At 41.6% G+C, this 13,154-nt stretch overlaps 1 protein-coding gene across 1 annotated transcript in view; it reads left to right on the top strand.

The window, feature by feature from the left end:
• Dock7 (dedicator of cytokinesis 7) overlaps nucleotides 1–13,154 on the top strand; it is a 182,077-nt gene that overhangs the window by 129,996 nt on the left and 38,927 nt on the right. The window contains exons 30-33 of the mRNA XM_051164576.1: nucleotides 3,160–3,329; nucleotides 5,214–5,368; nucleotides 11,344–11,526; nucleotides 11,627–11,762. Coding sequence (XP_051020533.1) covers nucleotides 3,160–3,329; nucleotides 5,214–5,368; nucleotides 11,344–11,526; nucleotides 11,627–11,762 — 644 coding nt within the window. The remainder of the gene's footprint in view (nucleotides 1–3,159; nucleotides 3,330–5,213; nucleotides 5,369–11,343; nucleotides 11,527–11,626; nucleotides 11,763–13,154) is intronic.

The raw sequence follows: 13,154 nt of genomic DNA, 5'->3' as shown, positions 1-13,154 counted from the left end.
TCCATCAGGAAGGGTAATCAGGGCACAGGTACTCAGAGCAGGAATTGGGAGGCAGGAGCTGATGCTTACAGCCTTATTCCATAGTTTGCTCAGTTTGCTTTTTTTAAATTTAAATAAGTTATTCAGATTACATCCCATTGTTATCACCTCACTTGTATCTTTCCTTTCCTCCCTCCCTCCCTCTTTCACCCTATTCTCCTCCCCTAGGCCTGTGACAGAAGGGAACCCCTCCCACCTATGATCACAGCCTATCAGGTCTCATCCTGATAGCCTGCTTCCCCTTCTTCTGAGTGTTATCAGTTTGCTTTCTTATGGCACCCAAAGCTACCACCAGCCCAGGGGCAGTACCTGCTTCAGTGGGCTGAGCCTTCCCACATCAGTCATCAATTAAAAAAAAAAAAAAGTTCCACAAGCATACCTAGAAGTCATTCTGATGGAGGTATTTTCTCAGTTGAGAGTCATTCTACCCAGGTGATTCTAGTTTGTCTCAAGTTAACAAAAAACTAGCTGATACGACTCTGTAGTGTAATTAAATGTTAATTTTATAAGATATTTTTGGAAAATAGAAGATTTATACTTCTTAATTTACATATCACTGTCTATAATAATGCAAAGCTTTTTATGCTGTGTATTTGTTTTTCTCTGGCTAAAGTAAACTCCTTAAAAAACAAGAGCAGCAAGCCGGGTATGGTGGTGCATGACTGTAATCCCAGCACTTGGGGTGCAGAGGCAGGCAGATAGATCTCTGTGAATTCAAGATCAGCCCGGTCTACAGAGTGAGTCCAGGACAGCCAAAGCTACACAGAGAAGCCCTGTCTCCAAAAAACTAAAACAAAAGAACAAGAGCAGCATCTTGAGTCAGACAGCAAGAATGGAGTAGGAGTTGGGGCATGTGTGTGTGGCATGCACGGAGCTCTGGATCCAGTCATTAGCACTGAGAATTGTATAATTATACATCTAATACTTTAATGTGATTGGATAATAAAATGCATGAAAAGGCTTCATGAAAGCAAAGTTTAGACAGGTTGAAGTCTGGATGTGCCCACTGCTGAGAGGGTAAGAGTGTGTGCCTGTCCAGGCACGATCACTGTGGTGAGAACGTAAAGAGCAGAGCACCCCCACCTATGGCCGTGCTAACAACAGGACACACACACAGGGAGACATGAAAGTGGGAGAGGAGCTTGTTGGGAAGTAAGACTGTATGTGAAGCGTATCTCAAAGTTGAAAGAGAATGAGTGAGTTAAGGAGAGTCAGCACCTGGATTAGTCCTGAGGAGTGTGAGGACGGCGGTGGGAGCTGCTGTTGGGAAGAGCATCGAGCAGGAATGGGGACTGAAATATGACTGCGGATGTCGTTTTAACAGGATGTGAATGTATGCTTTATGAGCCAACCTATAATTAAAAGTAAGATGTGCCTTCACAATAGGAAAGGCTTGGTTAAAGCAAGGGAGGAGTATGGTCAGGACAGCCGTGGACAGTGTGGAGGAGAGGTGGGATTCACTGGCAGCCTGGAGAGCGTTTTCCAGGGGAATAGAACCTTTTCTGAGACTAAAAAGACTGTCATAGGATTAGGATGGACATACCTGGGCCTGCAGAGCTAGCTAGTCAGTTAAGAGCGTTTTCTGCTCTTGCGGAGGACCTGAGTTTGCTTTCTGTGGCGCACAACCACCAGCTCCAGGAGATCTTATGCCCCCTAGTGGCCTTCATGCCCACCTCCGCAACTCACATTTACACATATACATAAATTTCTTTAAAAAAATTTTAGAAGAGATGAGCATATTCAAAAGGCCTAGCTAGAGCAGGCCCAGGACAGCTTGTCTTTGCTAAGACAAGCGCTTGTTGGTGGGTTCTCCTGCCAGGACCGGCCTGGAGGCTGCTGCCTGCTGCAGCTCAGGGCCAGGTGGAGTTGGGGTGGGTGAACTTTAATTTGAGTGATCTGTGGAGTCAAAGTACCTTCTGTCTGTGGAGAGAGCAAGTGTGAGAAGAGGACGGGAACCCTTGCATGCTTACCTTGGGGAGAAAAATCAGAAGGACCTACATGAGGTGAGACAGAGACAGACGGCAAAAGGGATCCCACCTACTGACCGCACAATATGTCAGAGGATGGTTCTTTCAGGAAACAACAAGTAATAGAGGCAGGGGAGCTGGCTCCCTCATCCATTAGGAATCTGCCATTCAGGCAGGAGGAGCTGAGTTTGCGTTCCCAGCACCCACAGAAGAGGCTGGGCACAGCACATGTCCTGTAGTCAGCACTGAGAAGGTAGAGATGGGGTGATTCCTGCAGCTCCCTGGTCAGCTCATCTTGCCCAGTTGCTAACTCAGGGTCAGGGAGAGACCTTGCCTCAAAAAATAAAATGGAGAACAATTCAGGAAGACATCTGATATCCATCTCTGATCTCCACACATCTGCATTTTATACACACACACTCAATGCCTCACACTCACACACACACATGCACACCTCATACACACGTGCCTTACACACAGGTTCCTTACACATACACAAAGTCATGCATATACTTGTGCCAAGTACATATACAACATAAAAATAAAGGAAGGAAATAATGTGGTTCTGATATATGTGGAGAGACCCTATTTGTTGGCATAAAAGTTAAAGCTACCACTTCAGAATTTTTACTACAGAGCCAGTGCGCCGGCTCAGGAGGGAAAGTGTATGCGTGCACATGATGGCCTGAATTGAATCCCCAGCACCCACAAAAGGTAAAAGGAAAAACTGACACCCCAAAGTTGTCCTCTAACCTCCACACAGGTGCCATGACATATGTGCAACCCCCATTTCGTTACACATAGTATTATTTAAGTTTTTGTTGAAATTGGTACTGTTGTCCTTTTATGTTCCTTATCATTCAAAAGCACTAACAAGGAGTTATTTCAAAGAGTTTGGTTTTACTTTTAAGTGAGTTAATAATAACGTTCTTCCTTTTCCTACCATATTTGCAATGTATTTCAAGTGTGTTTACATTTGTATGAAAATATATGTATTTGAAAATCTATTTTCAAATGTATGTATTTTACCTACTTTAAAGTGAATATTCTATAGAATGAATTCGCAGAACAAACGCCTGGACAAGGCTGATAGAGTGCTGTGACGTGCTATATCTTTGCACTCATGGCTTCTTCTCTTCTTCTTTTCAAATAGACTGTTTGGGCTGCATAAGAAGGTCATCAATATGGTACACAACTTACTGTCCAGCCACGACTCTGACCCACGGTACTCTGACCCTCAGATAAAGGCTCGGGTGGCTATGTTGTACCTTCCTCTGATTGGTATTATCATGGAAACTGTACCTCAACTGTACGATTTTACAGGTACTTAACATAATTAATGTAGTTTTTCACAGCTTGTTGTCTAAGAGTTCTAGAAAATGTCTTTTAAGGTTAAACAGTATATGGCGCACGCCTTTAATCCTAGCACTCGGGAGGCAGAGGTAGGCGGATCGCTGTGAGTTCGAGGCCAGCCTGGTCTACAAAGTGAGTCCAGGATGGTCAAGGCTACACAGAGAAACCCTGTCTCGAAAAACCAAAAAAAAAAAAAAAAAAAAAAAAAATCAAGAAAATATACCCTGGTGCTGGAATGGGGCTCAGCGGTTAGTAGCACTGACTGGTCTTGCCGAAGACTTATTCCCAGCCCCCACGAGGTGCCCCACAACCAGTGACTACAGTTACAGGTAACCCAGTACACTCTTCTGGCTTCTCTGGGAACCAGGCACATGCAAGGTATACATATGTGCAGGCAACATACCCATATATATACAAAAATAATAATTTTAAAATTATTTTTAAAGTCACTACTATCAAAATAAACTGTAAATAGCCATGTTTAACCATATTCTTTAAAACTTTTGAGTATTTGAGAAGATTCATTGTGAGATTTCCCCCTAAGAAGATCTTAGGATTGATTTTAAATTTTGAGTTTATAGCAGTTTATAACTGCCTTTCAGAAAATACAGTTCTTCTTGTATGTATGTGTATTGTGCATATTAAGAGAGAATAATTCTTGACTTCCATCTACTACCCTTATAGTCAGCTTCATTCAGAGATATGTAATTGAAATTAATGTTCACCTGCACATCAAGAATTACATTTATTCCAAGTCAGGATGTTGAAACTACAATGCTCCTTAAAAACTAGACCCTACAAAGTTTTGTTCCTCTTACTTTGACGATTCAGAAGGTGCTTACATGCACAGTTTAGGTTGTCGTGAAACTAGCAATTAACCTGATACAGTACTTGCAGTTTGGTGAAGTCAAAATCATCTCCTGGGTATCTGACACTATTTGGAAATAACTCATTGTCTTTACGAGATTAGTGAAGTATAACCTCCCCTGGTTTGGGTCACTACATTGTTTCCTGCAGAAAAACAGGAATGTTTGTGCTGGTAACTGGTCAGTTCAGGTTTCCTCTAGAAAGTACTAGAATAGAACTGAGTTAATGTTTAAGCTTTAAAAGAAATAAATCTTGATGATAAAAATTGCTAGTGCCTTTAAAAACATGGATTTAAACTGAAAAAAATTTTTTTCAAGATTTGCTACTATTTGAAAAAAATCAGACAAGCTAAATAATCTAGAAATGTCACACAAAAAAATCAAGAGCCAGATATATGATAAAATATAGGTAGTGGTCTTTTTAAAAGCTACTTTTTACCACAATTTATATAAATCTCCTATGAAAAGTTAAAATTTATTTTAAAATAGACACAATATGTATACATGGTGGCGCTAACAGTTAAAAGACATATGAATAAATATAAACTGCAGCATTAAAACAACAGCATCAATTAGTGCTGGCATATAGTGGTGCTTTAATACCTGTATAGCTGCCTCCAGTGGCTGTTACAGTGAGCTGAAGGGTCAAGAGCATCTGCTTAAAGTGCTGTGGCACTAATGTCTCTGCCAGTAAATTACCTCTGAGCGTAAGAAAACAGTCTGAAGGCTCCTTTTTCTCACTGTTAACCAGTATCATGTTATCAGTAAGACTACCAGTCAACTGCAGAGTCTTAGTAGTCGAGTCTGGGGTGTGTAAAATTTACACATGGAGTCTTGGCTCTGGGAGTCTTAACCGTGGGTTCCCAAGAGTCAGCTGTGTGTCTATATTGATGGCTTTTTCTTTTAAAGAATCATGGAAAATAAGAAAAGGAGTGCATGTTTAATAACTCGAGCTGACCTAAAGTTTTCTTCCGTCTTTCCCTTTCAGAAACACACAATCAACGAGGAAGGCCAATTTGCACAGCTCCCGACGATTACGATAGTGAGAGCGGGAGCTTGATAAGCCAGACAGTCGCCATGGCAATTGCAGGAACATCAGTCCCTCAGCTGACAAGGCCCGGCAGTTTCCTCCTCCCTTCAACGGTAAAATGAACCTCTGTACATATTAGGGGTTTTGTTTTGTTTTCCTAGAGTACCAAATATACACAAAGAGGTGTCCATTGCTGAGGCTGTTGCATTGGCCAATGCAGATGCATTCTGAGCGTTCTAAGAACATGAACTTTCCTATAATATTATCTGCTGTGTACCAAATGGTTTGAAAAACTGTTATCCTTGAGGCTTATAGGATGCAGCCCTGGATTTTGTCATTTAGAACTTTGTAAATTTTCTTCATTTTTAAAGCTCACTTTATTGGCTCTGAAAATACCCTGAAATTAACAATTAATCATTAAACTCCATGCCTTTTCAATTTAGCAGAGTAATCTGTGAAGATCTGTGTGATTGTTTCCTCCCTTAAGGGGGGAGACTAGGGAGCAGGGAAGACACAAACCATCGTAGAGCCAGTTCACACTCTTAAAGCTTTGAGTTGCTGCTTTCAGGAAACTCAGTAATATATATGCACACTCCCATGTTTGGCATTAATAGCTTTATATGTTCCAAGTAGTCTTAAGTGTACAGCTTAATAGTTAGTTTTAGTTATTTATAAAACTGCACAGCTTTCTCCACACAATACTTTGATAACATTTAGATCTTCCCGCCACCCCTCCCCCCCAAAAAAAGCCTGTATCTGCCATCCCCTTATTTCTACCAACCCTGGTAGGACAGTGACTAACCTATTTCATGTCTGTGCAGTGTCGTGTAAATGAGATTGTGTGCTCTGTAACCTTTGGGCCTGCTTCTTGGCACTATGCACCACGCATGTTTTTAAGATTCCTCTGTTTGTTTAGCAGCATGTATATATGGTTCTTTTCTTTCTTAAAATTACCAAATAGTACTGCATTCTGTTGATATACCCAAAGCTTGTTTATCTGTGTTTTAGTTGGTTAACATTAAGATACCTCTCTTAGGAATAATAAATGCCATTGTGAACACTTGTACGCAAGTCTTATGTATCTCATGGGTAGAAACCTTGCAGCAAATTTGCTGGACGTTTCTGCAGTTAACATTTGAGAAGCTAAGCCTTCTTAAAGGGTGCAAATATTGCAGTGAATGCTCACTGGCACGTCCTCTTGTGTGTGCACGTCCTCTAGTGTATGCACATCCTCCCGTGTGTGCACGTCCTCCCGTGTGTGCATGTCCTCCCGTGTGTGCACGTCCTCCCGTGTGTGCACGTCCCTCTCATGTGTGCACGTCCTCTCATGTGTGCACATCCTCTCGTGTGTGCACGTCCTCCCGTGTGTGCATGTCCTCCCGTGTGTGCACGTCCTCCCATGTGTGCACGTCCCTCTCGTGTGTGCACGTCCTCTCATGTGTGCACGGCCCTCTCATGTGTGCACATCCTCTCGTGTGCAATCTTTGGAGAAAGGACTGTTCAAACCCTTTGTCTTGTTACTGAGTTGAAAGAGCCCTTTGTATATTCCAGGCGCAAACTCCTCAGAGCCGCATGATTTGCAATAGTACTTCCTTTTCTCTATGGATTATCTTTTCTGTTCTTGATGATAGTCATTAAAATGCAACATTTTGGGTTTTTCTTTTAATTGGTTGTAGAAAAATTTTGAATTGGTGAGGCACTAAATCTTTTATCATGACTATCTGCCCAGTGGCCTTTCAAAGTTTGAGCAGTGTGCTTACCATAAAGCCTACGGTGTTTTCAAAATGACAGGCCTACCTGCTCTTTCCCAAGCATGAATTTTTATTCCTAAAACTCAGGGACAATATAAGCTAAAATTATTTATAGACAAATCATGATAGTACTAGAATGCCGCCCCCCAAAAGAACCCTTTCTGTGGGGCACTAAAAAAACTAAATTCTTTTCAAGGGTTTGAATTGGATTGTTCCAGCCAGATGTATCAAAAAAATGAATTTTGATGAGTTCAAATTAATTTCTTTTTCTTGTGTAGTATGCTTTTTGTGAGAATTCCATGTGGAAAATGTATAATGTGCACACACACAAGCTAATCATAAGCCAAGCCTCGGGCACCTGTCTGCAGTCCCAGCACTTTAGTGTGTACAGTCAGGTCGTATTTGACAGTTTAGTTTGTTTCTTTCCATTGTTTTCCAGACTCCCTCATGCTGACTGGGGTCTTCAGTGCAGGAACGTTTTCAACTTTTTTTGTTGAATGTATGTTCGGTGTTAACCTGGTTCCCAGCACCCACAGAAGGTGGGTGCAGCTCAGTTTCAGGGAATCTGGTGCCTTTTTCTGGCCTCCAAGGGCACCTGCATTCACACACACACGCACACACATGAGAGAGAGAGGAGGGGGATCTTTAATTAAAAATACATTTAAACTTATTTAATAAAAACGTTTTCTTGAGTCATTAAGATGACCAGGTTATTGAGCTTTCTAGTCTTTTTTGCTGTTGTTTGAGACAGGATCTTACTATGCTGCTCTGGGACTCACTTTGTAGACCAGCCTGGCCTTGAACTCACAGAGAGCTGCCTGTCTCTGCCTTCTGGGTACAGAGATTAAAGGTATGGGACACCACTAATAGCTGGCTTAAGTTAATTGTAAAATAACCTTGAAATCCTAAATTAAATTCAGGGTTTTGTTTTTTTTTTTTAATAGTTGTATCTTGATATATTGGTTTGCTCATGTTTTCTTTAGGATTTGTCTATTTGTGCTCTTAAATAATTCTGCCTATAACCTTCCTCTCTGAACGTTCTTTCCAGGGTTGAAAGCAAAGCCAGACTAGCAGTTGAACTGGGCCAGGGAGTTTCCTCTTGTATTCTGTTCTCCTCAAGTGCTTGTTTTTGGGTTCTGTCCCCTCCTTCCCGGAGTTCTGAAGAGGCTGACTGTCTCTTCTATACCTGTGTTGGGAATTTTTTTTTTCCCCACATTAGGTGTATTTCTTCTCATGGCTGTAAGGCTGTTCAACTTTCCTATTTCTTCTTAAATTGGTTTTCTTTTTTTAATAAATTCTGTTGTAGTGAAATTTTATTCAGATTTCATGGCATGTAAAGTTGTTCTGAATGTTTAATGTGACCTCTGTCATGTCTGTCCCATGTGTAGTCAGGGTAAACATTTTGTTTCTGTGACTAACATTTGTATATTTTTTTTCTTATCAGCAGTTTTAAGTGGTGGACATATTCATTCAAGCCTGTAATTTAGCACTAAGAAGGCTGAGGCAGGAGGATTGCAGGTTTGAGGTTAGCTATATGAGCCCTTGTCCCAGAGATGTCAAAAAAAAAAAAGTTTGGTTGTTATGAAGTGCCGACTCAGTGCCGTTGCCCATCTCTTCTGTTGAATGTCTCTAGCCATCTCTATCCTGCCTGTGTACGATGCTCCTTTCTTTCTTTCTTGTTTGTTTATTGGGTTTTTTTTTTCTAACTTTGGATAAATGTTTAGCTCAATAAGTTCCATCAATTTTTTCTTAATATATCTCTTAAGCCTGTCAATTTTTCTTTATAGTTGCTTTAGTTAACTGCTACTGTTTTACATAGCGTTTTCAGTATTCAGCTTAAAACGTCTGTAACATTCATGGTGATCTTTAAAGATTTCTGCCTATTTAAGAATTGCAGACTTTAAATTTCTAGTTGTAAATATTCTTCTTTCTGCTCATGGTCAGAGGATGTGCGTCTGGATTTCGGTGGAGATGTTACATCCCCACATCTGCTTCTAGGTCTCATGTACGGTCCGTTCTGTAAATACCTGGTGCTCAGCTCCGATGGTATTTGCTGTTGCTTCTGTTTAAATATTCTGGCCTTCACTGGGTTTTGTCTGCTTACTCTGAATTCCCCAGCAGTTGAGGTTTAGACTTTTTCCATGTTACTTCACCAGATTTTTGTTATCTTCATGGACTGATAATGAGGTATTCAGCAGCTTAAAATTAAAATTGTTAATATATTTCTGGTGGCTTGTGCCTTTGGTGAGCATGAACAATAATGTTCTTTTCTATATTTTTTCCTAATGCTTTTAAATGTTACCTTTCCCATTTAAATTCTTTATCTGAAATTATCTTTATATGATATGATACAAGATAGAAGTCCATTCTTTTTCCCTGTAGAGGAATCAGTTGTCCCAATTACGTTTAAAAAGTCTGTCACCTCACCCCTGAGCCACACTGCGTGCTGTTGTAGATTGTTTTAGGGCTCATGGGGTACCTCTCATGTTTCCTGTGCTGTTGTAGATTGTTTTAGGGCTCATGGGATACCTCTCATGTTTCCTGTGCTGTTTGTTGTTTGCCCCTCTATACACACCAGAATCACACTGTCCTCGTCATCCCAACTTTCTAAAAATGTGCTGCTATCTGGGAGAATAAATTTGTCTCCTTTGCTCCCTGAACCCACCTGGTCTTCACTCAGCTGCTGCGTCAGAGGCTGAATACGGAGGAGAGCTTGTTCTCTGCAGCCATGTCCACTGAACATGGCTTCCAGTCCCACCGTCCAACTGCAGACTGCTTGGGCTGGCTCTTTGTTCTTGCTGTGACCAGGGATGAGTAGTCACAGTTATCTCTGGGGTACTGGCAAGAGATGAACGAGTTAATATGAGCTCAGTGTTTGGTGCATTGCGTAGGACAGAGTACGTATCTGCGTTAGCTGCCACCATCTGTTTCAACCAGAAGACAGATGAGAGATTGTCGAAAGAAGTAAAATCGTGACCTTGGCAGTTAAGTGTGTTCTGCTTCGCTGAGTCTTTCCTTACTGATCTCTTTTTTAAGTAAACATTCCAGTAATGTCTCAGGTGAGGAGCAGGGACTTTGGGGTTTGGTTACTTAGCCAGAACTGAAATCTTACCTTTCAGGAAAACTAATAGTTAATATCATCTTGTAAGATTGTGAAACTCATCACCGTAGTGTTTAACACATTTCAGATTTTACTCTATCAGCGTCATTATTGTTGTCTGTTCTTATTTGTGAAATTGAGATGAGACAACTTACTTTGTAATATTTTGTGAGGATTAAAATTGCATGTGAAGGGCTCAGTACATTAACTGAGCTAGATAATAAGATCCCTAGTCAGTGATGCTATAAATAAGCTCACATGCTCTGTTTTTCATTTACAGTTCATTGTATGTCCTCACGTAGATCACAGATACTTTTCAACCTTATAAACTGTAAATAAAAATAGCATCTTTACTGTATGTATGTTAGTTATTTTTCTGTTGTTAAAGTTAATTTTGACGTAAAGCTCCAGAGGGATGGCACTCCATGAGGGCAAACGGCATAGCAGCAGAAACAGACAGCTGACAGCTCACATCTCAACCCTGAGCATGAAGCAGAGAGAGCAAACTAGAAATGCCTCGAGGCTTCACTCTCAGAGCCTGCCCCCGTGATGTACTTCCTCCAGCAAACAGCTCCACCAACAGGCAACCCAGTGGTTGCAAGCCAGACACTATGGAGGACTTTCCCACTCAGACCACCAGAATACGGCTTAGCATTTGCCACTTTATGTCATTGGTTATTTTTAAGGAACCTCGTCCTCTGCATCTTATAAATGTTATTTTTCTATTTCTTTCCTTATTCATACTACCACTTACCCTGAGTCAGTGGCTTTGCTCGGCTGGTGCTCTGTGACGCATTCTTTGGGTTTGAATAGTAGGCGCTTTGTCTCCCCCGCATGCTCTCTCCTAACGTGCAGTGCGCTGTTTTCCATTGGCAGCTCTGCCGCGGTGAAGCAGATGTCTGCTGCCCTTCACTAAACTTCAGACTTTACGGTTCTGTGTGGCCGCCCTTCCCGTGTGTCACCTAAAACAAGTGGTTCCTTTGGAGTAGTTTACTTTTAAGAAACTTCTATTTTAAAGTACTTGCTTGTTCATTTGATTTTAGACAGAGTCTTGGTATATAACCAGGCTTGCCTGACGCTTGATAGGTAGCTCAGACAAGCCTCAACCTTGGAGGCCTTGTGCCCGAGTTGCCCAGATACTGACTGATTACACGTGTGTCACAACAACAACAACGACAAAAACTCAATGGTGACTGGTCCGTGCTCAATGGCGACATGCTCCTGTTTTTGTTTTCAGAGTGGCAGGCAGCATACCACCTTCTCAGCAGAATCAAGCCGGAGCCTTTTGATCTGTCTGCTGTGGGTTCTCAAGAACGCCGATGAGTCAGTTCTGCAGAAATGGTTTACAGACCTCTCGGTCCTTCAGCTGAACCGGCTGTTAGATCTGCTCTATCTGTGTGTCTCTTGCTTTGAGTACAAAGTAAGTAGCCATGACCCCATCGGCACTTACAGGGAAGCAAAGTAGCGGAAGGAGGAAGAAAGAAATGTCCTCAGTGTCTCTTCTGATGTTTAAATTTTAGGGAAAAAAGGTGTTTGAAAGAATGAATAGTTTAACCTTTAAGAAATCAAAAGACATGCGAGCCAAGCTTGAAGAAGCCATTCTCGGGAGCATCGGTGCCAGGCAGGAAATGGTCCGGCGGAGCCGAGGCCAGCTCGGTAGGTGCATCTTCTCCTCCTGGTGAGGGCTGTGTCACGTCCAAGAGCTGTGTCCTTTATTCATCACTGCTGCTAGTCCACAGTGACTTTCCAGAAACTCTTGAAACATAACTGAATCAGCGGGTTCTCTAAAGATGCTCGTTGAAATTCTGATTTAAGGTGATAGGCATGTGTCTCAGTTTGCCCCTGTCTAAGTATCAGTGGCATTCCTTCCCTCTCCTTTTAAAAATAGACAGTTTAGATTCAGGGCAAAACTAAGCGCCAAGGACAGAGATGTGTGTATCGCCTCTGCAGACACATGCACAGCTTCCCCTATTATCAACACTTTACAGTGGGTAAATGCACACAGTGTGCTGCCACCCACAGTCTAGTGTATATTAGGCTTTGTTCCATGTAACTTGCCCCTTTACTGTTGAATGTTCTAGTTTGCACAGTAAATTAATATATTGTGTATCAAATGTAAAAATGCTGCCCACAGACTAACATGTGAGAGGGAAAAATAGGTTTTGGGTCCCCCCTCCAGCTGAGATCTGTTACTAGGCTGACTGACATTAAACTTGGCCATGATACTTAATCTCCAAGCTTCCTTTTCCTTACCTTTTCGTAGTTACTTGTAGAGCTTACAAGGCCCTACCTGATCTTATAATCTCTGTATGTGTGAGCATATGTGTGCTAAAAATGATATTTAAACACTAATATTGATAAAAATTCTGTAATGTCAGAGGAATGGCTTAGTCATCTGTGTAAAGAATATATACTAAATACATACTATATATTTATTGGGTGTAAAATGTATAAAATGTGAATCTGTGATGGATTTTATTTTTCACTTTATATATTTATTTATTTTGAGATGGAGTCAGGTCTGGTGGTCTAGCCCTGGATGGCCTAGAACTGACTGTGTAGAACAGGCTAACTTCAACTGTTGGTGATCCCCCTGCCTCACTCCTCAAGTATTGGGATTATAGGTGTGTGCTACCACATCTGGCCTCTGAACTATGGGTAACAGAATTTTCTGACTTGCCATTAGCATAGATCATTTATTTAAATAGCCTTTATATACTGTATGTGTTTATAATTTAATGATGAATAAGATACACTGTGCCAGGAGAAGGAAATTTCAGAGCTCGGGCCAACAATCCCAGCAGGAGGTAGGCAAGAAGCCCTGCCCCTCCAGTCCGAGCTGGAGTGAGAGAATCAGGTTTCTTTAAGGATGTGATGCCACTGTGTTGACCATGCGCCATGGCAGGCTCTATACCCAAGAGTTTCTGAGTAACACTGAACTCAATGGCTTAGAAAGGAGAGAAAGCACACTGAAGTGGGGTGGGTAGGAAGTTAGGGGAATGGGTGGTAAATATGGTCAAAATACATTTCAAAGCAGGGCTGAAGAGG

This window comes from Acomys russatus, chromosome 2 (assembly GCF_903995435.1).
Source record: "Acomys russatus chromosome 2, mAcoRus1.1, whole genome shotgun sequence".
NCBI classification, from domain to species: Eukaryota; Metazoa; Chordata; class Mammalia; order Rodentia; family Muridae; genus Acomys; species Acomys russatus.
This window is presented reverse-complemented; position numbering and strand designations above follow the sequence as displayed.